General features: G+C 44.8%; 1 protein-coding gene across 3 annotated transcripts in view; it reads left to right on the top strand.

Moving 5' to 3' along the window:
• The first annotated feature begins 293 nt into the window (after window positions 1-293).
• Window positions 294-25,737, top strand: part of RSPO2 (R-spondin 2) — a 99,077-nt gene continuing 73,633 nt past the window's right edge. Inside the window, exons 1-2 of one of the 3 annotated variants that reach the window (XM_035125310.3) lie at window positions 294-655; window positions 1,579-1,929. In XM_035125310.3, the coding sequence (XP_034981201.3) occupies window positions 1,836-1,929 (94 nt within the window). In that variant the 5' untranslated portion in view covers window positions 294-655; window positions 1,579-1,835. Of the gene's footprint in view, window positions 656-966; window positions 1,172-1,578; window positions 1,930-25,737 lie in introns of those variants that run through there. The other 2 variants (XM_088675834.1, XM_088675835.1) reach the window with 2 other exon arrangements.

The raw sequence follows: 25,737 nt of genomic DNA, 5'->3' as shown, positions 1-25,737 counted from the left end.
GCGAGTCACCGGCTCCCACCCTCCTTAACTGGTACGCACACGACAGGCAGCAATGCCACCGGTGAAGCCTGGCCCACCACACTGCCTCTTCCAGCTGCTGCTGGTGGGAAAGAAGTTTCTAAGATGCCTGACCTGGGGCATTGGGAGAAAGGCAGCAGCTCGACCGCAGCAGGAGCAGCAAGGCCTCAGAAGGCGGCGGCCAAGGGAAAATGCTGTGGCGCACAGCGCCATCTGCTTACCGCTGCCTCCGGGCGAGCGCCGGAGGAATCACCCTCAGCAACCGCGGGGCTGGCTTTGCGCACATGATCGCGACGCTCGTATAAGAGAAGTAGCGGGAAAGCAGCTCGCTGAGCCCAGAGGACGGGAACTTCGCTCACCTCTGTGCCGCAGCGGAGCTGGGTAGGACTGGCGCCGGGATCCCTCCGTGGAGAAGGAAGCAGCAGCAGCAGCGCACGAGGGCGAACGCGGCTCTCCAAACGCGCGCCGGGCAGCAGCAACTGCCGAGCGGCTGCAATCCCCAAACTTCGCCAGGCTGCCCACGTGTTTCCAGGTTGTTTAGTGGGCAGCAGAGGCGAGGCGCTCGGCTGACCTACCGCCGGGGGAACGAAGGAGCTGGCCGGCGGCGTGCACAGGGTGGCGCCCGCCGTCGGGGGAGGTAAACTCCGCTTTTGCGCGCGCAACGACGAGGGGTTGCGCCCCGCCAGCCCCTGATTCAAAGCGAGGTTTCTCTTTCGGTCTTCTTCTTTCCCCCCCTCCCCTCCTTCTTCCCCCACCCCCTGCGATATTTAAAGCACCTCTGAGCGTCTCCGTCGTTAAGGGGGCGAGCCCGGCTGCCCGGCCGAGTGGAATCAGCGCGTCTCGTGAATTAGGGACAGGGTGTGGCTACGTTTGGGGTTAGCGCGGTTTCGTTCCTGCCGGGGCGCGCTTCCTGCGCACGAGGTTTAAAAGGCCCTAGTTGCGAGCGGCGGGGCTTCTTTCCCAAGCCACGTGCGCGGGATCGGCTGCATCGCGCTCACCTGGAAGGCTAGGGAAACGCAGCGCGAGGTTTGCGCCCGAGAGAACGCGCGTAGAGGATCGGGCTGCGAGGCTCGTCGGAAACTAACAGACCCAACCTGGAGATAACCAGGATCGGACGGCGTCGATCCCACCCTGCTTCCAGGGAACCTTAAAGGTTGATCTACTGGGGGGGGGGGAGCCGGAGAAAAGGAAAATCATTCCTTTAAAATATATATATTTATAATATAATATATATATATTTAAAGCCGCTCATGCGGCTCCAGCCCTCGAAATAGGTATGGTTACTAGTGAAGCAGCCCAATGTCTGGTTGGTTACTCTAGAGTAAACCCCGTCGGAGTCAAGGTCGCTTACTCCCAAGAGTGTGCAAAACCCAACGGGCGGTTCTGCACGCGTCTACTCGGAAGTAAGCCCCGTAGAGTTCCGCGGGGCTTACTCCCGGGTAATTGAGTATATAGTACAGGGTTGCTGACAGCCTTAAAACTATTGATCGCTCCGTATTATGTCTGTGTGTGTATGCGCGCGCGCGTGTTTAACGTTTATTTCCTTCCTCCGTCTTTCAGGTCCGAGGAGATGCTGGAAGTTGCCGGGACTTGGCTGGATGTACTAAGGGGCTCCGGAGGCGTGTGAGCGACTCGGCTGCTGCTGTTGCTGCTGCCGCCGCCGCCGCCGCGGTCCTGCCTTGCGCGCCTCGCTCTGCCTTGTCCCCTCGCCGCTTCCAAGGAGGGCGGTTTCTGGTGACTCCCCGACGCCGCTGCCGGCGACCTGCAGCCCCCGTCCTTTTGCTGCTGCTGCTGCCGCGAGTCCCCGGAGCCGAAGGATGCGGTTCCGTGTCTTCTCTTTTGCCTTGATCATCCTGAACTGTATGGATTACAGTCACTGCCAAGGCGGCCGCTGGAGACGCAGCAGGAGAGGTGAGTAGAGTCTTAGCCAGGCTACTCCGGACCTTCACCTCTCGGCTCTCCATCTTTCCTCAAGCTGGCTGGCTTCCCTTTTCCCCCACTTGGGTTTGCCCGTTTGTGGCCTCCAGTAGCTGACATGGCATCTGAGTCTCTCTCAGCTTTAAAAGGCTGCATAGGGTTACTTCGGTTCATTTGGCCTTCCCTTTCCATGGAGGAAAAAAGTTCCCTTTCTCACAAGCTTCCCCCCTCCCAATAGAGGGATACCCCGTTAAAAGCCCTTGAGCCCTTCCTGTCTGATTCAGACATCCTAATCCTAATTAGGGTCATTCATAAATCGGTCCCAGGCATGTGGGTAACAGGCTGATCCTATATATATATATGCACCTTCACACAGAAGGAAATTGTGCTGCACTCAGTGGATTTTGCAGCCTTGCTGCAGAGCCATAGGTGGGGGTGGGGAGGCTGGCCAGGTCTTTTTTGCCCAGACGAAGCCCCCAGAGGGGTGCCATTGAGACTACCATCCTGTGTGTGTGCATGCAAATGCACAGGGGTTGTGTGTGTGTGCCAAACTGGGTCTTTGACCCAGGTGAAATAAAGCCTAGTTTTGCCCCTGGCTTGCTGGTGTAGGATTGGGGTGGGAGAAGTGCATTTTTAGCCACTTGAAATTGAGCGGCTTGTTATGCTTTAATGCTTTGTAGTTGCTCTGTTGGAACGGCAGTCAAGGTGGGCTAAAAAGTTGTTCAACAATTCCCCCCCCCCACTCCCATGTACTGGCGATTGTGAATCAGGGCTGGAGGGTGATAATGATTGCAAGTAAGTTTACATGGAGTACCTTTCTATGTAGAGAGCTCATGGGCCAAGCGAAGGAAACTCGAGCTAATTACAGACAATAATTTTGCTCTAGGTGTTCTGAGCTGAACATGCCCACCCTCCCTCTAGGCTGGTCCCTCTGGGAGATGGACAGAGGTTAACTTTTTTCAATTAGAGTCACTGAATAAGGTCTTTAAAAATAAATAAATGTGCGTGCGCACGTAAGGGATGATGTGTGGCAGTCTAAGTTTACAGCATAAATCCATTCATTGGCAATGGATCTCCTAGACCTAGAGTATGTTGGGCAGTAGGTTGTCTTATAGGAAATAAGAGTCTGATCCTGTACATGCTTAGTCACACAGATTTCAGTGGGACTTTGTTCTCGCTAAGTGTGCAGTGGATTGCAGCATTAGCATCTGATTTCTAGATAGTGATCAAAGAGTGACAGTAAATCCTTTAATGCGGGCAGTACCCTAATAGTGGTTGTCTCCCATACGTGCTCACAACTGAATGCTGCTCACTTTCACGGCTGATCTGTGCTAACTTGTGAGTCCCATGCATTTTTATAAGTGCACCTTGTAACTTTCCTGCTTTAAGGGTTGCGAGGAATTCTCACTCCAACTGAACAGGGGAGAATTCTGCAGCTAGCCTGGCATGGTGGCCCCCGTAAGTCCCTCCATCAGCTGGCATTCCTTTCACCTCTTTTTTTAGTTTCTTCCAGTGTGTTGCTCCCCAGTTAGCAGCATAGAATGACACGACTGTTTTCATGCTGCTGTTTTGAGCTGCTGCTTATAGAGCAACCTCATTTGCTGTGCCTCTCCTGTTTGGGAAATCAAGAGAATGTGGGAAATCTATTCTCTCTCGATACTCTTTGCTGCTCCAAGAAGACAGTTGCAGCTCTGTAGTGATTCATCGAGATCTACCTAATAACTTGAGGAACTGATTCTCACTTTCTTCAGTGACTGGCAGCCCTATCATTTCCAGAAGACTTATGCCAGCAGATTTAGAAAGTTGCTTTTAGGGGAAATTTGATAGTTTGAGTACAGCAAGTCGCTTTCTTCCAGGTCCGATTACGTAGTTAACCCATTTCCACTGGTTTTCCCCCCCTGTCCCCTCACCCAGTGTTCTGTGGCTTGACTCACTCGCTTGAGTTTGCTTTATTAAAGCAGCTTTGAAAAGGAGTCTGTAAAAAGGGGGGAAAGGTACACAAGGGCTTAAAACTTTGCCATTTATTATTAATGGCCAAATTAATAAAGTTAATGGCCAAAAAAAAGGAGGGAGGGGGATGACAAGAGGCAATTCTTATTCCTGATTTCCTAGAGCTATATCTGAATTTGCTGTGGGCAACTAGACAGGTGACTACTTACTAGATGACTTGTAAGCTGTTCCATGAATATACTTCTGACTTTAAGGGTCTTTTGTGTTCCTTGCTGTTGAGACTTTAAGCTGGAGAGCGGGGCAAGGGAGGGAAGGAAGTCTGAAGTTACTTTTGCTTTCTGTTTTGTGTTTTTTCCCTACCTTTTCACATCATCTTCACAGGGGGATGCATTAGCTATCCTTGCACAGAGAACATACGCATCTCCTCGCAGGATAGATGCACCAGCCTCACATGTGGCATGCTGCAAAGAAGTGTGAAACAGGAAATAGAAGTTGGTGGCATTTCCTGTTAACCACACTGCTTGGAATGGGGTGTTACTTTGTGGTGTGGCTGATGTGGTATCCTGCTTTGTGGGCCCAGGGTATTTGTTTGGATCATCTTGTCTTCAGTCCCTTTCCAGCACTAATGTGATTCCTTCATACTCTTTTATTTCGATTGCAATCCTGTAATACTCGTCAGGGAGAAAATCCTAATGGTGAATTCAGCAGGTTTTGCTTCTGGGTCAATAATCACAGGCTTGCGCCTTTAGTTCTTGCAGTGATTATATTTCTAGGAACAAACACCCGTGTGTTGGGCTGTGTTCACACATCATGGTCAACGGGTGTACAACCTGTGTACAGATTGAGCTGCACATTTATTTGTACGGTTATCCACAGGTTCCACAGGCTGGCTGTCCATGTACACAACAATTGAGCTGTACCAATCAATGAATCTGTTACTTCTCACAAATGCTTGGGTGTTTATAGAGACCTCTTACATCAGTGTCAAGCCTAAGATGTGAATGAACCAAGCATCTCCTCCAGTTGGTGAGATGGCTTGTTTCTGTCCCAAACAGACCAGTCTTTGCATCTTCAGTCTATCCTTTTTGAGCTCCTGTTTGGTGACAGAGCACTAAGATTCTTTTCTTTCCCTTGGGTGCTTGCTCTCCACCACCCCGATCCTTGGCTTCAGTTGCCACTGCAGTTCGAATTTTGTGGGTATCGCAGTTTGTGTCCCAAGTGAAGTTCTGAAGCACTCAAACCCATTGTCTCGCCTCAAGAAAAGAAAAGAAAAGAAAGACTCCACTTAATTTCTTTCCTGCTGGTTGCCTTGAAGCTGACCAAGCGACTTTAATATCAAACCGTTTTCTTTTAGGCTTTGCCTGAAGGGAAGTGGCAATAGATTTGGATTATATAGATTAAATTGTATCATGGTAACGACTTGAAAGTTGTTCCTTGGAGTGTGGAGCTTGCCTTGATTGCTTTCTAGCCTTATAATGATTGGGTTTGGTTAGGCCTTTGATTTAATGACAGCTTCTTTGTGTATATAAGTATTTATTGGGTGTCTTTGAGGGATTTTTAAATTGTGCTATTTCTAGATATATATTTTTTTGTTCACCAAAGTTTACAGAAATCAGCAAAATATACAAAGACAACTCAATCCCTAAAACAAATTCAATTTTTTTAAAAAAATAACAAAAAGCTTCAGTATTACCAAAACAGCCTAAAAATGGACCAACCGGAAATTAATATAAAAATCATGATAAAACAGCAAAGGGAAGGTAATTTGTGCACTAAAACATATCATTGGAACCGAAAGGAATAATCCTTCCATAGTGGGTCGCAACAGAATTTTTAAAAATGAAATTAATTAGACATATTGAGTTACATCTGTGCTCTACTAATTGCAGGTGGCTCCTATTGAAATCAAGGGGAGAAGGTTGCAACGATGTGTGTTACGTTGATGTGCTTTAAATGTATATTGTGGGTGTGACCTTTGTTAGATTTGAAGAGGAAGCTATGTAACCCAGTGTCAAGTCTTGGTTGGCATGTTGTTAATCTGACGGCTTTGTCTCAAAATGTATGCATGGGGTACTTTTGCTTTTCTATAAAAGGAAAGGAGAATGGACCAAGGTGCAAGTTTTGCCTGTGGCAAAATAATAATTACAATACACACCCACACCCACACACCCCAGTCCTCAATTGTACATTGTTTGTTGAAGTCCGCCATGTAGCGGAAATAACCTTTTACTGTTAGTGCTCTGTGCATGAGCATAGTGGGTGAAAACAAGCCAGAGTAACTATTTTGACATCATCCCTTCTCGCTGCTTCCTCTGTGTGGATGGTTTTAGAGTATCTGAACAATGCATGCAAATCTTGCCCGGTGAGATGATTGTAGTGTTGTGAATGGGGACGTCCTTTCAGCAAATGGTGTATATTATTGAACCCCCGGGTGAGCAGGTATGTGGGCTTAACAAGGATACACAGGGAGGTAACCGAATCTTTAGGCGCAATAAATGTTTTGCTTCATCGTCTCTTTCCATCAGCAAGAAGCCGTAGCTGACAGAACAAGCAAAATGTTGCTATAACAGTACCCATGTGGACAGAAACACACACTGCACCTTTTCACCTGCGTCACTTTGAAAAGGTCTGTAGGGAATGCATAAACTTTCCCCGTTTTTATCTCCGAAAATCCACCTACCATTTAAAAATCAATTTTGTATGTAGTCCTCTCTTCCTCCTCCTATACATTTTTCCAGGTTTTGTCGGGTAACATTAAAACCCGGTTGCTTTTTTTTTTTTTTTTGCTAAAGCTTCGTGAAATACAACTGCAGGTTTTCAGGAGTGCATGAAAACTGCACTGAGGATCGAGTAGTCCTAAGAAATTTGGGATGGCAAAATTGTGCTAAGTAGTCTTTGTAGAAGTGTAGCGTGTAGATTTTTTTCCCCTTGAAGTTTCCCCTCCACTTTCTACCAGGTAGCTTAAACGTTTCTCCTTTTTTTGGGTAGTGAGTGGTTAAAACATCATACTCTTCTTTTGATTAGTGACCAGTTGAATTTCCTTTGTCAACATAAAAGCTGTAGTGTGTGCCTTTAATTAAATGTGGAACTACCTCAGACCCCAGGCTAGACGGTCTTTTGCAAGACGGCTTAAGAACTGCGTAGCAGGAGAACCTAAATCTAACTCGCGTTGTGCGAATTATCCCTCTCTTCTACTCCCCCTCCTGCTAAAAAGAAAAAAGAAAGCCCTATAAGCTGGTTTTAATTGATCCCATGTTCCCGAGTTGATCTTAGACCAGTGGTTGTGTTTATGGGATGACTGGCTTGCCCCAAAGAGATTTGAGTCTAGCTTAGCTTCTTGTTGGATGTTCAGATATTGGCTGCATAAGAATTGGTGTTGACAGCTGACTTATTGAAGTTAGTCTGTGCTGTCCCTCCTGGGCTTTTTATTGTGGTCTATGAAAATGCAAAGTGTTCAGCTCATTTAAAGGAATGTGCACTGGGATGTTAATGGCTAATCTTTGCATATAGCGGAAGGTAAAAAGCGATGCTTGCTGCAGAATGCCGAAACATGGAATTAAGATTCCTGTAACAATTTTCCCCGCACACTCGCCCCCATCTGCAAATAATCAGGCACACGCTGTGGGGTACTGGCATTTAGAACCTTCCTGGCTCTCTCTCGTGTCTCTTATGTGATCTCAGATGCTCCATAATATCACTTAATGAAATAAAATTCCTGGCGTGGATCAGCTCCTCTGTGGAGTCGCATCCAGTCGAGAATGGCAAGCAAATCTATCATTTCTTTTGACTAATGGTATTTAAAATACAGCTTTAAAACACACACACACACACACAGGCAGAAAGAAATATATATTCATATGTCTGTATGTACAAGGCAGAATTTTTAGCAAATATTCATCTGGGAGGTTATGGTGGCTGTGCTATATAGTGTTTCACAAACCATCCAATTTGTTTGTTTTCCTAGCCATGTACACTAGGGGCTTTCTGGAATTCATAAAATATGCTGGGTCTCTTGAGTTATTTGGGGAGGAAAGAAACACAAGCTTTATTAAGGGGCAAGGTACATGTTACGCATTTATGTATGCAACAGTGTATCGGTGTATTTAAAAAATAAACCCCAAAGAAAATCAGGTTGGGGATGATGGAATTTGCAACAGAGAAGAATGAAGAGGTGCTTAATTTTCATCCCATCCACGGATTTCTCGCTCTTTGGCCTGTCCCAGTTCCCCCACCAAATGTGTCGGGTTTCAAATGTGTGGAAACATGCATTTAGAATTGTGTGGGGAAGATTGGCTTTGCGTGAAAGGGTTAAACCCCTCTCTGCTCCCGATGGTCTCCTCCCAAAGTAGCTTTGCATTGACAGCAACAGCAACAGCAAAGTGTTGCTCCACATGTCGGTTTAAAACATACAGGGGCAGCCCCACGAATGCAATCCAGTGCCCAGTTAAATAAAGTTCATTTATAAACCACTTAAGGATTTTATCTCTGTAATCTGCACAACTCCGTGTGTGTGTGTGTGATACAGTTCCATGTTTTCTGCCCTTTCAAAATTAGATTTGGACAGAAGAGTGATAGATACCTATTCCTATCAGGAAAAAATGTGTGCAGAGGATTAAGCAGAACCGACACAATTGCATTGTCAGGCAAGTCCAGAGCAAATAATTTCCAGCGTTTTGCTCTATCCTTCCAAACTTGAGAAATAAGCTCGGCTTCCCTGCTCTGTCAAAATTAGTTTTTCTATTAAACAAACACTGCCTGGCAATTAGGCTCTAGGTTGCCCATCCAAATCTTTTCGTGCTGTTTTAATGCATCGGCGCTGGAGCTCTGTGGTGTCAGTGGTTTGGCTTTAAGTGGAAGACCTCCTCAAAGAAAGCCTTTCTAATATTGGATGTGCCCTTTTTTGTGTTGGGGTAGATTTTTTTCACAGATCTGCAGAGATGGGGAAAAAAGGGGGGAGGGGAAACGGATGTGATCCTGTGCACACTCAGCTGTGAGTCAGCCCTGCTGAACGCAGTGGAACTTTATTCCGAAGGAACATTGATACTGTTCTGCTGTAATCCAGAATTTTCACGTTATGGGGCAGTCATGTTATGAATTATTTTGGAGTATTTTGAATTCTGTGAGGCAGGCAGCAATCCCATAACCAGTTGCCTGGGAGTAAGCCCCATAGAACTCAAGGAGATTTGCTTCCAAATAGACACAAGTATAGGATTGCAGACTTAAAGTGCTAGTCTTTCTCTGTGGATTTGCTATGATTTGTTCCCTTACAGTGCAAAAGCCCACTAATGCTGTACAACAGTGACCTACCCTTTTTTTTTGGGGGGGGTGAACCAAAGTTGTTGAGCTTTTTTAGGGGGGGCACAGCAATAACTCCCTCTTCCATCTTTGCATTCGTGCGCAATTGAAGGGGCAGGGCTAGATACTCTTCTTCCACCGTGGAGGAAAATGAGCCTGCAATCGACCACTAGCACAAGGGGATCAACCTGTCAATTGCGGTTGACCCGGTTGGACATCCCTGCTGTACATAGCTGCCAAGTTTTCCCTTTTCTCGCGAGGAAGCCTATTCAGCATAATGGAAAATCCCTTAAAAAAAGGGATAACTTGGCAGCTATGCTGCTGTACACTCCCCAGTTTGCCGTGCCTTAAGTGCATCCTATGTGTGCATGTTTTCTGCCCTGCCCACATGACACCATACTTATTCAAAGGGCACCCCAGATTTAATGTTGTGATAATTTAACGCATTTAAACAAAGCAATATGAATTCACACTTTTGAGTCTTTTATGGATCCTGTGCCTTTTATTCTAAATTGGCGGGTTTAGCCCAATTGATTGCTTCTTGACGAGCGTGGGATGAGTGACGAGTAAGTATTTTACCCATGGAACGCCCTCTCTTAACTCACTTTCATATCAACTTCTGTTCCTGCAATGAGGATGAATGCATGCCTTTATTCTTAAAAAGAGAGAGGGTAGCATAATAGTATATTTTGTTACCCTGTTTCTCATATTTTAAGACATACCCATAAAATAAGCCATAGCAGGATTTTTAAGCATTCAAGGAATATAAGCCATACCCCGAAAATAAGACATAGTGATAGGCGCAGCAGCAATGCCGGCCGCGGCAGGAGGAGGAGGGAAAAAATAAGACATCCCTTGAAAATAAGCCATAGTGTGTTTTTTTGAGGAAAAAATAAATATAAGACGTGTCTTATAATATGAGAAACACGGTATAAAAACGGGAGGATATTGGAGGAATTGGTAATTACCCCCTCCCCTGCCACAGAACAGAAACTGACATTGGGGCACTTAAGAGAGGCTGTTCAAGCATTAGTTACTCATTCTTTCCCTGCACTCAATAGGAAATGGACTGCACCTATGCAGAAGAAACGGTGGCTTGGTTTGTACACAGTGGTAAAATAAACTATGGCTTAGCATGGATGCAAGCCAGAAAATCATGGTTGCTTCATTTCTCCTCCTCCTGTACTACCAGCAACTAAGCCACGGTTTGGGTTAGCCTTACATCTGAATCCTGGGTTTATAGTTTGTCCTACTCCAGACAAGCCACATTCTGTTACCAAGGGCTATTCTTGTTTTGTTTGGGGGCAGACAAATGAAGAGACTGGGTTTTGGATACACAGTAATGCTAAGCCAAACCATGGCTTAACTTCCGGAAAAGTAGCAGGAGTGGGGGATAGCCAAAGTGGCTGTGACTTTCTCACTATGCACCAGCATGCTAAACCATCGTTCAACTTAGCATTGCTTGCAAACAAGGCAGAGCATTGCTGGGAACCTTTGCTGAATGGGGCTTGGACGCCATTTACTTCGCATTTACAGAACACCACTCCAGAAGAATCACGGGAACCTTTGTTTGCTCCTTACAAAGCTATGCTTCCCAGCACCCATAAACTACAGTTCTCAGGGTTTTTGGAGGGGCGCTTTTAACATATGGTATGCATGCGTTCATATGTGTGGCTTTAGGCAACAAGGTAGGAAGATCTCGGCCACAGGGAAAAGCACTGCTAGATCAAATTGTGCTTCTGTGGGAAGCTTTTTCAAAAATTTAGCTTCTGACTAATTCTGGAAGAGCCGTGCTTCAGCTGTGCTTAACAGGCCCCCGCTCTGATGACCTCCATTCGTAGGATAACCAGCCCAACATCTCAAATCATTTTGCTGGCATTGCAGGTAGGTGTCATCGCAGATCTTAGAGAGCCGGGAAAGGAGAGTGCTCCCCTCACAAACCTCTTGCAAATATTTCAAAACGTATGCGGGTTGCAAGCCAGCAGACCAATTATGAGGAGAAGCCCGTCCTGATTTTTCAACTCGTGTTTTGATAGCACTTTCAGGAGCTGGCTTTCCAAGATTGCTAATGCACTGGTGTTGTTTTGATCTCTTAATGCATTCTTGGATGGGGATCACCTGGCTCGTTCTGCAAACCGTGGCAATGCAGTGCACTGCTTGGGGAACTTGTAATGCCCAATCAATGCATTTGACGCCTTCTTCAGCTGCGCACACACCGCATTTTATTGTGGGATCAGTGGAGACTTAGTACTTGTTTTTTTCTATGCAGTCCATACTCAATCTAGATCCATTGCATAATTTTTTTTGTTCCTGGAAAGCACGATTTGAGAAACTGGTTTCATCCTGAAAATAAAAGCTTGTTGCAGTTTACCCCACAGTGTACAGATTTGGAAACAGATGTAGGTGGTTCTGGCACTCTGGATGTTTGTGTATCCACATTGCAGGTGGGCATATACCAAGATCACAACTGCCCCTTCCATCTGGCGTGTGTTCAGGGAGGAAAAAGCTATGGATAACCTAATCAAGGTGAGGGTTTTCAAACACGTGTCATGTAAATATACCCCCCCCCCCAATGTGAATGGCAGGATCTACGATCAGTGCAGATTGAAAGCAGCATTTTGAGGATGAGGGTGAATGATTCTGTATTGAGAAAAGCTACATTTTTTGTGCTAAAGAAGGGTTATGATACACACAGCCCGAGACAGGCGCTTTTGAGAGATTGGACCTCGAGTGAGGATTGCTGTAACTTTTCCAATCAATATTTAAAATAAAATACAATATTTGAAATAAAATTAAAAGAACAGCCAAGAATAAGCGAATCAATAAGATGTGTCGTGTATCAAGGCGGAAAGTAGTGCTTTTAAGTTATGTTAGCTCACTGAACATGAGCAGTTGGCTAGTGATCTCAGATGTTAGGAGCCGAACTTGAGGCTGCAGTAGAGGGCATTGATATCGCATCTTGTTCACATGTAAAGGGTGTCACAATGCAATCCTGTGTGTGCACGTTCTCAGAAAAAAAATCCCTCTGTTGTCATGGTCTTGTTCCCTGGTAAATCTTTACAGGATTGTGCACTCTCTCTCTCTCTCTCTCTCTCTCTCTCTCTCTCTCTCTCTCTCTCTCTCTCTGTATGGCAAAGAAGCAAGGGGGAGGTTTGAATGCAAAGGCATTCCTGCCTGTGGTGTGACTCCATTCATATGTTTTGTAGGTTTCTATGGTCCTTAATACACTTACAAAAACATACTCTCTGCAGCTGCTATTTGCATTTCAAGGGAAGCCTCCACTGGAACCAATGGGAGCTTTCCTTGCAATGCCAACCACACAGGCAATTTTTGTCTGGAGGGCGGAGGATAGAGTGATACTCTACTGCCACATCCCAATCCCTACTGCCTGCAACTGCTCAGATTGCCCCATGGCTGCTATTTGCACAGGATAACAAAAGATGTGCATGTTAATTGAATTCATGCCGTTAATATCACATAGCGTGCAAGTGTACAAGTCAGGATTTTTCTACAGTACAACAAGATGTAGACAGATGTGGTCCTTGGCTTTAATGAACCAACAAAACAAAGGAATGCCTATAAAAAGTGAGATGATTCAGATCCTTTTATGGATGAATGGATACCCATTCATCTGGTTAGCATAGTGGCTAAGAAGCTGAGCTGTGAGTCAAAACTTGCCTCAGCAAGGAGCTCATACGCTGGCTTTCGGAAGGCAACTTTCTGTCTCGGTGCTCCCATCTACAGTATGGGGAGCCATCATATTGACTTAACTCACAGGTTTGTTGGAATGATTACAACTAGATAATGTAGATGGCGTGCTTGCAGGCCCTGTACAAGTGTCAAGTACATAGCTGCCAAGTCTCCCGTTTTCCCCAGGAAACCCCCGTTTTTCCAGCTGTCCCCAGCCGAAAAAACAGATTTTTTTTGTTTCCCCCCGGTTTATTCTGGCGCGGCGGCCATTTTGGAACTGGGTGGAGCATGCTCAGAAGTGACTTTTGATGCTGCTCTGCCCAGTTCCAAAATGTCTGCAGCGCGACTTCTGGTGCGGCAGCCATTTTGGAACTGGGCACAGCAGCATCAAAAGTCACTTCTGAGCATGCTCCGCCCAGTTCCAAAATAGCCGCCACGCTACTTCCAGTATGCTACTTTCAGTCCGGTCCCTTATTTTTCAGAGAGGAACTTGGCAGGTATGGTTAAGTATGTATATTTATTCATTTTATTTGTAAATAATGATCTATTGGTTACATGTTTCCCTGTGAGAGCTATATCATTGTCCAGCCCAGACACTGAGGTCTCGCTATAGGGAAACAGGCAGAGGGCCTTCTCAGTAGTGGCACATGCCCCATGGAATGCCCTCCCATCAGATGTCAAAAAGATAAACAACTATTTGACTTTTAGAAGATATCTGAAGGCAGCCCTGTTCAGGGAAGTTGTTAATGGATGGTGTTTTATTTTTAAAAAATATTTTGTTGGGAGCCAGCCAGTGTGGCTGGGGCAACCTAGTCAGATGGGTGGCATATACATAATAAAATTATTACAGTCGTACCTTGGAAGTCGAACAGAATCTGTTCCGGAAGCCTGTTTGACTTCCAAAGCATGACTTCTGAGCTTCCTGCAGCCAATTGAAAGCCACGGAAGCCCCATCAGACGTTTAGCTTTGAAAAGAATGTTCGAAAACCGGAACAGTCACTTCCGGGTTTTGATCGTTTGGCAGCCAAAACATTCAAGAACGAGGCTGTTTGAAAACCAAGGTACAACTGTATTATTTCATTCTGATCAGATGTAAATATGGTAAAGCGACCCCTGACTGTTAGGTGCTGTCGTGACCGACTCTGGGTTTGCGGCGCTCATCTCGCTTTACTGGCTGAGGGAGCCGGTGTACAGCTTCCAGGTCATGTGGCCAGCATGACTAAGCCGCCTCTGGCGAACCAGAGCAGCACACGGAAACCCCGTTTACCTTCCCACTGGAGCGGTACCTATTTATCGACTTTCACTTTGACATGCTTTCAAACTGCTAGCTTGGCAAGAAGGCTTTTAAGTAACTTAAATCCCATTGTTGTGATATACTGACTGTATATTTCCTACCATGTTCCCATTGTTAGATTTTTTTTGCACATTCTTCCTTCCCTATAAAATGAGTTTATTGATTTTTAATGAAATCGAAACTTAAGAAAACCCTATTTGACAGTGAGACAAAATGAACGAATGTTCACACTATAGGCAGGGATGGCTCAGTTCTGCCCCCTAACAGATTGCTTTAAAACCATGGTCTCTCTCCAGCCAGGGATCTGCTTCCTGGCAATCTGGCATGGATATTTCATTGGCAAATAAAGTGTCTGAAAGTAGTTAAGGGTTTTTCCCCCCCTCTCCCTTTTCTTAATTTAAATCAATGCAATGTTGAGTTCAGCTGGGCACAGAGAACTCGAGGATCCTGAGATGACGGAGGGTTGTGGTTTCTTTGTTGTGGGACTGGAATCCTGCTGAATTAGATGGGGTTGCCGCAACTCCCTCCTACTGTTAGATATAATTGTTGATTTGAGGTTGGTCTCACTTGGGGGCTTAATTTCAGGGGGCGGCTTGTCAACTGTTGAAGGGGAGGGGAAATCGCGGCAGAGGGGTACCTAAAAATGGGGCTGCTGGCTTGGTGGTTCTCTCCATATTCGAAAGGACTCTCCACATCCCAAAGTAACCTGAACACATTCCTTTTTAGTGGAGTTCAGTGCTTAGACATCTGGGCAAGAATTAGAACCATGACTTTCAAGCAGAAGCTGTAGTCCAAGGGTGGTATTCTGCTAACACAAGGGCTTCTGCTTGTTCAGCAGGACTTCCCCTCTCTGCCTGTGTTTAGTTTTCTGGAAGCGGCTTTTACATTGTGTGCAATCTCAAATATAGTGCGATGCAGAAATTAGCAATTGGGGAGACATCGGGGAGATGAAATAAGCTGCCTTGTGAAGGCAGCCCTGCTTTGCATGCAGAGGGCTGCATATCTGGCGCCTATCATCGCCAGGTAAATAGATCAGGTAGGTGATGAGAAAGACCTCTGCCCACCCAACACAGCACTAGGTTAGGTGGATAAATAGCCTCACCTGCTATAAGGCCACTTTCCATAGATGGAGTACTCTCTGTAGAGTTGGGAGGTAAAATGGTAGTTATGGTGCTAAAGGGTTCGGAAGCAGAGAATCTTTGGGATCTGCTTTGCTTGCTTGTTGCATTATAGGCACGATAGCTAGGGATGAGTGAACTTGTCAATTACTATTTCTCTTGCTTTCTGTCTTTTTTGAGCCTTCAGTTCTCCACACTTTCACTTTGTATATATTTTTTAACTCCTCATAAAAATTCATCCATGAATTTCTACTAATATACAGTCGTACCTTGGAAGTCGAACGGAATCCGTTCCGGAAGTCCATTCGATTTCCAAAACCAAACCGCGGCTTCTAATTGGCTGCAGGGAACTCCTGTAGCCAACCAGAAGCCGCGGAAGCCCCGTCGGACATTCGGGTTTCAAAAGAACAATAACCTCCGGGTTTGCGGTGTTTGGGAGCCAAAACGTCCGAGTTCCAGGGTGTTTGGGATCCAAAGTACAACTGTATACAGTGGTGCCTCGCTAGATGAATTTAATTCGTTCCACGGGTCTTTTCTTATAACGAAAAATTTGTCTAGCGAATCCCATAGGAATGCATTCAAATTCAATTAATGTGTTCCTATGGGCAAAAAAAAAAATCAAAAAAAATTCAATGCATTCCTATGGGAATCCGCGATTCGCTAGACAATTTTTTCATAAAACGAATTCGTCTAGCGAGGCAACCTCCGCTCGAAAAATCCTTTCGTTAAGTGGAAATTTCGTTAAGCAGGGCATTCGTTAAGCGAGGCACCACTGTACATGTTTGTATGCAATCTTGCATAATATACACATTTCTTGCAAAGTAGTGATCCCTTATACAATGCATTTCTGTATGTTAGTTTCACTAATATATGCGCTTATATGCACACTCCAGTATATGCAGTATGTTTGTTCACATTACTTGGCTGGAGGACTGCACAGCAAAATTGGGAGGAAACGTGAATTTCTGATGTTAGCTGTTTTTCAGTGCAGATACTGTTTCAGAAAAGAGCAAATGATGTAGGTTTGCATTTAGTCGTGAAATGAATAAAATTTATTCCCCATCCCTTCTACTAGCTGACTTTCCTTGATATATAGCTGTGTTCTCTACATGTAAGTGAGTTGCAGCAAATGGACCAAATTCAGTTATGGCAGGAGCATATTTGATGTCAGAAATGCATCAACCGGAAGAAAATACTCCAGGTCAGCTGCAGACAGTGTTGAAACATACAGCATCATTTACATTTGTTGGGTGTCTGTGTGTTTGAATGCAAAGTGTATTCTGGTTTGCTCATAATTTTCAAAATTGGGCCAGTTTCTCTCTTGGCCATGAGTCTTCTGAAACTGAAGAAATTTCCTTGCTAAGGGCGTTCTGCACCTCTTGCGATGATCATTCTTCAACAGATGCTAGGTTTTGCTTTTCAGTGACCCGAAGGCAGCTCCCGTTGAGCGCACACACTCCACGACACCTAAACAGGTTTTGCAGGCTTTCCTGTCATTTCAAAAACCTGCATTCCCTCTTTTGCCCAGGGACAGTGGTAGCTGTGGGACAAAATACATGTTTCTGTGCACCTAAAGAAGCAATTCCTTTCTTAAGTCACTTTTAGCATTCTTTTTCTTTTCTTTTTTTAAAAAGTCTCCGCTCTCCAGCGGGTTGGAGTTGGAATTCAAGATCTCATTTTCATTCCCTTCCAAATTTCTTTCCATCAAATGTCTTGGAGCGGGTGGGAGGCGGGGGGGGCGGTGAGGTAGCAGCTCTCAACCTTCATTTGACTTACTGAAACATTAGCAGAGGAACGAACACGCAGTTCTCCACTTTGGGGGAAAAGCACCGAAACGCAACCTTTCCCAACCTGAATCTGAGGACGGGCCTGATCTCGTGATGTTTTCTCCTAATAGCTTTTACAAGCAGCCAGTAAGTGAAACTTACGGCATGTACAGCCGGCTGTAATCTGAGGCTCTTTGGGTAAAATAACATTAGTCTGTGCTACTTAAACACACTCTGGAAAGATTAAGGAGGAGAGGAAGGAAAATATTTGAGGAGATCAACTGGATGTGGTCGAATACAAGAAATGTCACCTGACACGGATTAGCGGGTTTTTTTTGCCAAAGATTTACCTGACTGGGAGACCTCCATTTAGAAGTTGTGTTCTTACCAGATCAGCTCCTGGTACTTTTCTCTCTCCCCCACTCCCAAATTTGTAGCTTTTCTAACCAGAATTTGTACAATGAAAGATTTAATTTGCTAGGGTTCAGTGTCTCAGCAGCTGTAAAGTTAAACAACCCTCCTCGCCAGTTTGACATTCCTTTCCCTTATTAGCTGCAGCTGGCTCTTTCTAATTACAAAAGTCTTAACTTCTTTTTCATTTATATTCTGTGGCTTTTATTCCACTTTAGAGCTAAAATATGTGTGCCCTCCCCCGCTGCTCTCTCACTATTGCATGTGTAGCTCAGATGTTTCGCTTCGAGTCGTCTAGGAAATCCTTAGATTGTTGGCACTTCAGTAGCTAACCAAAAACTTACTGTGTATCTTTGCTACAAATGTATATTTGTTTTATGCCAGTTTGAGTTTCATCTCAGTTCCACACCCCACACCCTGCATCCCTGCCAGTCTCCCAGTCCTGGGAATTTTTCATTAAATAAGGATTCTGTGAATTTTCCGTTGCAAGGTATACTTTGTAATGCTTTATTGTAGTTCTAATATTTTGTTGGGAGCCGCCCAGAGTGGCTGGGGAAACCCAGCCAGATGGGCTGGGTAAAAATAAATTATTATTATTATACATAAGTTGCCAGGTATCCCCACCAAACTAAGAGGCTAATGTGGATGTGAAGGCCATTGTGCAAAGGGAATTGGTGAGTCGCAGCCCTGGAACCAGTGTTCAAAATTAGCCAGGCTACTTTCGTCCACTTTCAGGCCCAGGCTCTGCACTTCCTCCACCTCACTGACAGAGGGTAAAATAACAGCCAGGACACAATTGAAATGGGATCGAATCATGCCACAACTTTATTGACTACAGTGCCTGGGCATAGCTATGACTGGATCAGTGCTAGAAACTGAGATATAAAAGCTAGGAGCTAGTTGGCACCTTAAGTCTAGGTTATGGGCGCAACAATGGAAAGTCTGGGCACACTTTTTTAGTAACAAGAATACAAAGCTGAAAATGACAGAACTGCAGCTAAAATATTATGCTCATTTTTCACATGGTCTAGTCTTTCCCCTGCCTACCCCCCTAATATTCTTAAGAGAGTAGCTGGAACAGGGAGGCAGAAAAAGGTCCCCCTTTCCTTCCATTCTGTAGTTTTAATCTGAAATCTTAGGCGCAGTACTACTCCCAGAGCTTGGAAACTGCTTGCGCTAATTAAATTCCCTGTCACAAAATGCGCCTAGAACAATGGGAGTTTCGAACACTGGACTGAACACCTTTGGAAATAAGAACCTCCAGGCAACCGGTTGTTCTGTCATTTGGGTGGATGTCCAAACTATTTTGGAAGAACAGAATTAATCCTCAGCTAGTCTCTGGTGCACACTGCCTGTACTGGACTTAACATCCACTACTGTGAAATGTTACTTTGCATGTTAATACATCCCCCCTTCTTAATCGCTATGTCTGCAATTACATCTGGGACAAATTCCTGGATTGGTTGTATGCTGGTGTTGCCCATGTTATGTTGAGCCGACCACATCAACTGGTCCTTAGAAGTGGGTTGGTTACATATTTTGCCCAACGTACCAGTGTGGGAATGACTCATGGGATTGTAGGAGAGACAAGAAGTGCCACCAGTCCTTTTAGGTCCACATTATATATTAACTAGTTTAGCTTTTAATAATTCTGACCACATTTTCTGTACATGGAGGGGGAAAAAACTCACCGAATTGATCATAGATCTTTGTCAATTTGGTAATGCCTGGGACTTTGACGCAACCTGTCCTCAGCAGCTTTCAGAGGCAAATGGCAGTCAAACACAGTCTTGTTTGAATTTTCCTCTGAGTTGGAAATATACCGTAGAGGGCGATGACCATCTGAACTGTGCCCCTTCCAGCCTCTTGAGCCGATAAGCACTGCTTCGTATTTTATTAGAACAATTTGGCTCCTGATGTGAACTCAAGACTCATTAATCCTATAACGTGGTGGATGGAGTTGGAAAAATACAGGATGCAAATATGTTCTTCATTAGGCACTCTTAATACCAACCAGATATGAAGTGTGCATTCTGTAATATGGTAGTCAGAATGCAGTAGGCAACTAGCAAATTGTTGATAAGGATCATCTGTTGCTCATTTCACTCTGGAGTCTTGAGCAAGAAGTTCTTGAAGTTTGGAGTGCTCGGTGTTGCTTACTGATGCCTATCACAACTTGATGAACAGATATTAAAATGGGTGAAGAGCTTGCTGTCAGCACCAACAAAACTTATTGAAACTTATTTTTGCATGAAGTACATTTTGCATGAAGTAGATCCATTCAGGGCTTGCCGAAATGCCCAAGCGGTTTAAGCAGTCGCTTGGCAGGGGGGTGGGTTTGCTTTACCTTTGAATTTCAAATAAAATAGGAGCAACTAGAGATTCACCCCTTTTTACTGCAGTATTCTGGGGGGGGCATTCCTCACAAAGCAATGACTGGTGGTTTTGTGAAGCAACGTGCTTTGGGGTGTTGGTTGGCTACTGTAAGAACGGGATGTTGGATGAAATGGGTTTTTTGCTTGATCCAGCAGGGAGCTTTATATGTTCTTATGCTTGCAGTATGGAAGGACTCCCTGTGTCACTCATCTCTGTGGGCTGAATGAAATTAGGGCCAGCCCTAATGGACAATGGACAACGTTGGCTTTCATAGCACCAATAATTCTGCTTCCTCTGCACCTACTTTCTGGGTGGCAAGTAGTTGGACTGTGGCTTTGCTTGGCTGCTAGATGTGTCTCCATAAGACCTGCACCAGCAGTTGGTACTTGCAGGAGGCTGGGGAAGAGACTGGCCATCATTGCCTTCCCCAACATTTTCTTTTGCTGCTGCCAACCTCCTCTGGAGTAAGGATATGGGAGCCAGCTGCATGTCATCTAGCCTGGGAAGAGAACACCTCTCAACTCAACTGTACTTGAACCAGGCTCCTTGAAGTGCTGGAAGACCAGTACCAGAACTGTTTTTTGGTATTTGCAATTCTTTTTCATTGATTTTCCAAATTTAAACCCAGTTATACAAATTACACAGAAACTTTATTGTCAGTTAATTCTTGTTTTCTTTTTAGTTACGTACCGTACTTAAACCTAGATTGGGTTGTTTTTCTTTGTGCAATATTGAACTTATTCTGTGTTTGTTTAATAGTTGTTTTTCGTCACTAACAGGCTCTGTGTTTTGTAAATTTGTATTCTGATGTTTTGAATGTTTGTTGTATGGTGCTTTGGGTGCTTTTCATTATGGAAAAATGGCAAATAAGTTGGCAATCACTTGACCAAAGTGTAACTTTGAAGGAGGAGGATGAAGCAAGTGCATGGGTCCTTGGTTGTTCAGTAGAACCTAGGAGCAAAAGTTTTTGTGACATTATAGGAGCGAGTGTAGTTGTCTTGTTTCCAGCGTTATCATATTGTCACATGCCACCCCAATCATCTCTGCCAAACAGTGTCTAAGATTTCAGGGTTTGCTTTTCCTTTTGGAATGAGGCACAGTGGAGACGATGGTGTCTTTATGATATATGGTTTATTTACACATAAATACAACTTGAGTCTACAATGGAGGGGCTTCCAGTGTTCACATCTCAAAGAGGGCCTCGTCTTCCCCATAAGGGCAGCATGGATTCAAGGACAGCCCCAAAGCCATCTCTGTGTCTCCTTGTTACAGCTTGTCCCATGGAACTCACACAGTGATCTGCCCTTCCTTCCTTCCTTCCTTCCTTCCTTCCTTCCTTCCTTCCTTCCTTCCGACTGCTAAACCAGTGAAACGACCCCCCCCCCCAGCCTACCTCATCCAGAGTGAAATCCCTAACCCCTTTCTGTCTCTGTCTCTGACACACAGCTGGAGGGCACTGAATTTCCCGATGGCCTCTTTGGTGGCTTTCCTGATGCGTTTGCAACTTCTTCTTCCTTTGTCTTCCTCGTGACCCATCTCGGCTAGCTCTGCCAAGCTGGCCTGGCTCATTGGCATAAGCGACATCCAGGGATTTCCATGCTTGGCACAGTTTAACCAAAGCTTGATTAACCAAAGCTTGTTACTAAATTCAAGAATTATGGGTGCCCTTGCACCCGCAGACTCTGGCATCCAAACACGTAACAATATTTTCTGGTTATATGGAAGCCTCCATCTTCTAGGCTGCAAGCAAGCCAGCAAGCTGACGAGGAGCTCTGGAGGTTATAAGGATAATGTAACCGGTTCAGGCTGTTTTGCACTGAGCCTGAATTCTGAAACAAAGGAAGTTGCCTTATACAGAGTCATACCATTGGTCCGTTTGGTATAGCGCTGCTTTGCCTCTTTTCCCCACCCACATTTCCTTCTGGGCAACCTTCCATGTGCTGCATGCCAGTTGTAGGTCCAGAGGTGAAAGTGGGCAGGGTGATGAATGCAGATCTTAACTTGGTACAGCAGCTACTTTCTCTTGCACTCCCACCCACCCCTCTCTCCTCCATTCAGGCAAACAGGAGGCATTATTCAAGGGAGTGGTGTGGCCTGGGGAGAACTACAAGGAAGGCTGAGGTTTTCCATCCCTGGTCTACAGTGATTGGCTACTCCCCAAGGTTTCAACCTGGGGTCTCTTCCAGCCCTGCCAGGAGATGTTGGGGATTGCATCTGAAATCTCCAGGTAGCTCCATTGGTAGAGCAGGAGACTCTTAATCTCAGGGTCATAGGTTTGAGCCCTGGATTGGGCAAAATGATTCCCATATTACAGAGGTCCCTTGGGGTCCCTTCCAACTCCACAATTCTATGATTCCATACTGAATGCAGAGCAAACGCCCCACCGTTCAGTTATGGTCCTTCCCCACTGTTTCTGTGATGCTCATAACATAGCATGCATTATGGCAGTAGCTAGGGTTGCCAGACTCAATAGAGGACAGGACTTCTGTGCCTTTAATTGGCCTGCTCTCTTTTGAGTCTGGAAACCTTGAAGAGAAACCAGCAGACCCTTTGCTTGGAAATTAAACAAAGGGTCTGCTGGTTTCTCTTTAAGGTTTCCAGACTCAAAAGAGAGCAGGCCAATTAAAGGCACAGAAGTCCTGTCCTCTATGGAGTCTGGCAACCCTAGCAGTAGCTTCCCCCCATTGCTTTCCTCCCAACATCTACTTCAGAAATGCTTTGCCTTTGTACACAGAGGCTGCTTTTCTCTGTTGTGGCTAATAGCTGGTAACAGCCCTATCCTCTTTTAAAGCCACCATCCAAGCTACTAGCCATTACCACATCTTGAGGCAATGCCAAAAAAGTGGTTAGGAAGCTGTCCTATGCCAAACCGGACCTGTGAGTGTCGAGTAGCCTTTTAAAACAATAAATCTCACTGAGCTTCCTATAAACTCAGAAGCAGTCTCTGCAGAGATTCAATAGGACATTCTTGCATTTGAAGTGGTTTAGGGAAATTCATTTGTCCATTATGTTAAGAATGGTTGTTTAGGCTGTGGGACCCATTGGTCCACCCACCCTGCTTGAAACTCCCATGTAAAGTCTCGTAATAGCTTTCAGCTGTGTCTTGTAAAAACAACAACAAAAAAACAACTCCTAAAAATTAGACACTGAACTTCTAATATCAACCAGGACTAAATAATTCCTCAGCGTGTGCTAATGGCGGTGTCTGTTGTGAGTCATGTGATGCCTCTTAAAAATGAAATTATCAGCTTAAAAGGGCTCCTTGCTACTGTTCTGAATCCCTCTTAACGTTTTGGTGGTCTTGGTCTCTCATATTTTATATATACAGTCATACCTAGGTTTAAGTACACTTCGGTCTGAGTACTTTCAGTTTAAGTACTCCGCAGACCCGTCTGGAACGGAGTAATCCACTTTCCATTACTTTCAATGGGAAAGTTCGCTTCAGGTTAAGTACGCTTCAGTATAAGTACTCCGCAGACTGTCTGGAACGGATTAATCCACTTTCCATTACTTTCAGTGGGAAAGTTTGCTTCAGGTTAAGTACGCTTCAGGTTAAGTACAGACTTCCGGAACCAATTGTGTACTTAAACCGAGGTACCACTGTAGTGTGTGTGTGTGTGTGTGTGTGTGTGTATGTGTGTATCTCTATTGTCCTTGAACAAAAGCCTGTCCTCGGCTGGTTACCTTTGCAGAATGTTGTTTTTGTAGCAACGTGGCTTACTATTGCATACTGGGGCCGTGATGAGTTTAGCAGATAGCTTGCAATTGATTGCAGAAGTTGTGATAAGCTCCGGCAGAAGTTGCTACGCCTTGCGCTCTTGAGTAGAGCCATTTAAAATAAGTGAAGCTGCGCAGCTCTGCTCAGACAATGAAAAAGACCCGGCTCTTGCTATGTCATGTGCTCTGATGTGTCCGTCGGCATGGGCAAAAGCAGTTTCTACATTACCACCCAAAGCCCAGTGGAGTGATGATGTTTAACTGCAATCAATGATCACAGTAAATTTTCTACCTGCCTTGCTAGTTTCTGTAGGATTAAACCTTGATAACGTTGCTGGATTAGTGTTATACTTTAGGAGAACATCTTGTACCACATTTTTCTACCCATCATTTGCTAGCACTGGATGCATCTAAGCTCCACATTTCTTTGTTTTACCAGAGAGAGGACAGGTGTGGGGAAGCTTTGGCCATCAAGGTGTTTGCTGAACTACAGCTCCCTGCAGTCCCTGAAAGCATGGCCACTGGCCAGGGATGATGGGAGTTGTAGTTCAGCAACATCTGGAGGGCCAAAGGTTCTCAGCAGCTGAAGCAGGATATTGGACATGGATATCTGGGTGGTGCTGCCTACGTTTCAGAGCTTCCTGTTTAAGGTGATCTACCTGGAGTAGATGGGACTTTGGTCTGATCCAGCAACACTTCTTTTGGTAATATTATCAGTTCAGAAGCGCACAAAATACAGGATGCAGAAAGCTTTTCTGGAGTAGAACTGAACAACTCTCCCTTTCTCCAATTTCTAAGAGTTTTAGGCTGCAACTCTGAATATACGGTAATTACCTGGGAGTAAGTCAGTGCAGCTTAATTCTGATTAGGCTTTTATAGGGTTGCACTGTTTATTCCTATAGAAGATTGTAACCTATCCAAAACCATGCTAGAACAACAGAAACTCAAAATGTTGCACGTGGAAATTTGAAACTCTTTCCTCCTGTTCTGACGGATGGAATATAGGAAAGATGCAAAACCTTAATTAGCCGGTGTCTTTAAAGTCTGCAGAGTACCAAAAGGCCTCTCAGATTGCTGTGTATCTGGCAATTGTGAAATGGGATAGGCTTTCTTAATAAGCAAGGCTGGAATTTGGGCGATAGTTATTGGATTATATTTTATTTTTTGAAATTTGCCCCCGTTACAATTTGAATCTGAGGGTTGCAACACTAATGAAAAGTTCTCCACGCCCCCCCTCAAATGTTCTTGCAGATGTAACAATTCCAGTGTTCTATACTTAGTCTTGTAATTAGAACGATGATTATGTTCTCGAAGAATCCCACAAATTAAGAACAACAACAGAAAAAGATAGTGACTCATGAGAACATTTGCAGCATGTTAAACGTGTGGTTGTCACTTACGAATTATGTGATTACTGTGTGAAGCATTTATGGATTTATGGTTGCAGAACTGATGTTAAATACCATGTATTGGTACTCAAGAAAAATGCCCTGTTTTGTTCCAAGTGTGCGTTTGGGTCCATTGTTGTCACAGTGATCTTCACGTAATGACGATTGGTCTGGCAGCAGTGCTGGTCTTCAACCAAGCTGCGGGCATCTTTGTTGTGAAATGTAGGAAGTCCTGAGCCAATTGGGGGCAGGAGTTTCCAGACTTGCCCGAGACGCCATCTGAAACAAAGGGTTGTGTTGTTAGGGCAATCCTTGCCCAAGATCCAGCAAGCTGTTCTGTCAATGCTGCGGAATTTGTCCATGGAACAGGAAGGGTGAAATAATACCTTATGGATAAAGGAGAAGAGCCCAATAGAAGCGAGAACTCAGTAAGGCTTCAAAGCTAGAGCATATGCTATATGCACAAAAACCCCGTAAAAAGATTGCAAGGTAGCAAGACTTGGAAAGATCCCCAGTTGAGACCATGGGAGATTGCTGCCAGACAGCAGATAATACTAGACTAGATGGGTCCGTGCTTGATTCAGTCTAAGGCAGCATCATTTGACCTCATAATACAATTTTTTGCTGCTCATAATACTTGGCTTTATTAGCCAGGTGTCCTTACCCTACTTAATCCTGCTGTCAGGGGTTCTCGCGACTACTCTAGAGTAACGACGCTCCTCATGCTTGTCTTTAAACAGTTTTTATTAGTGCAGTCTATTTACAGTGAGACAGGTGTGTAAAAACATGTCTGCTCA

This window comes from Zootoca vivipara, chromosome 8 (genome assembly GCF_965207765.1).
Source record: "Zootoca vivipara chromosome 8, rZooViv2.hap1.1, whole genome shotgun sequence".
NCBI classification, from domain to species: Eukaryota; Metazoa; Chordata; class Lepidosauria; order Squamata; family Lacertidae; genus Zootoca; species Zootoca vivipara.
Note: the sequence above shows the minus strand (reverse complement) of the source record. Positions and strands in the feature narration are given on the sequence as shown.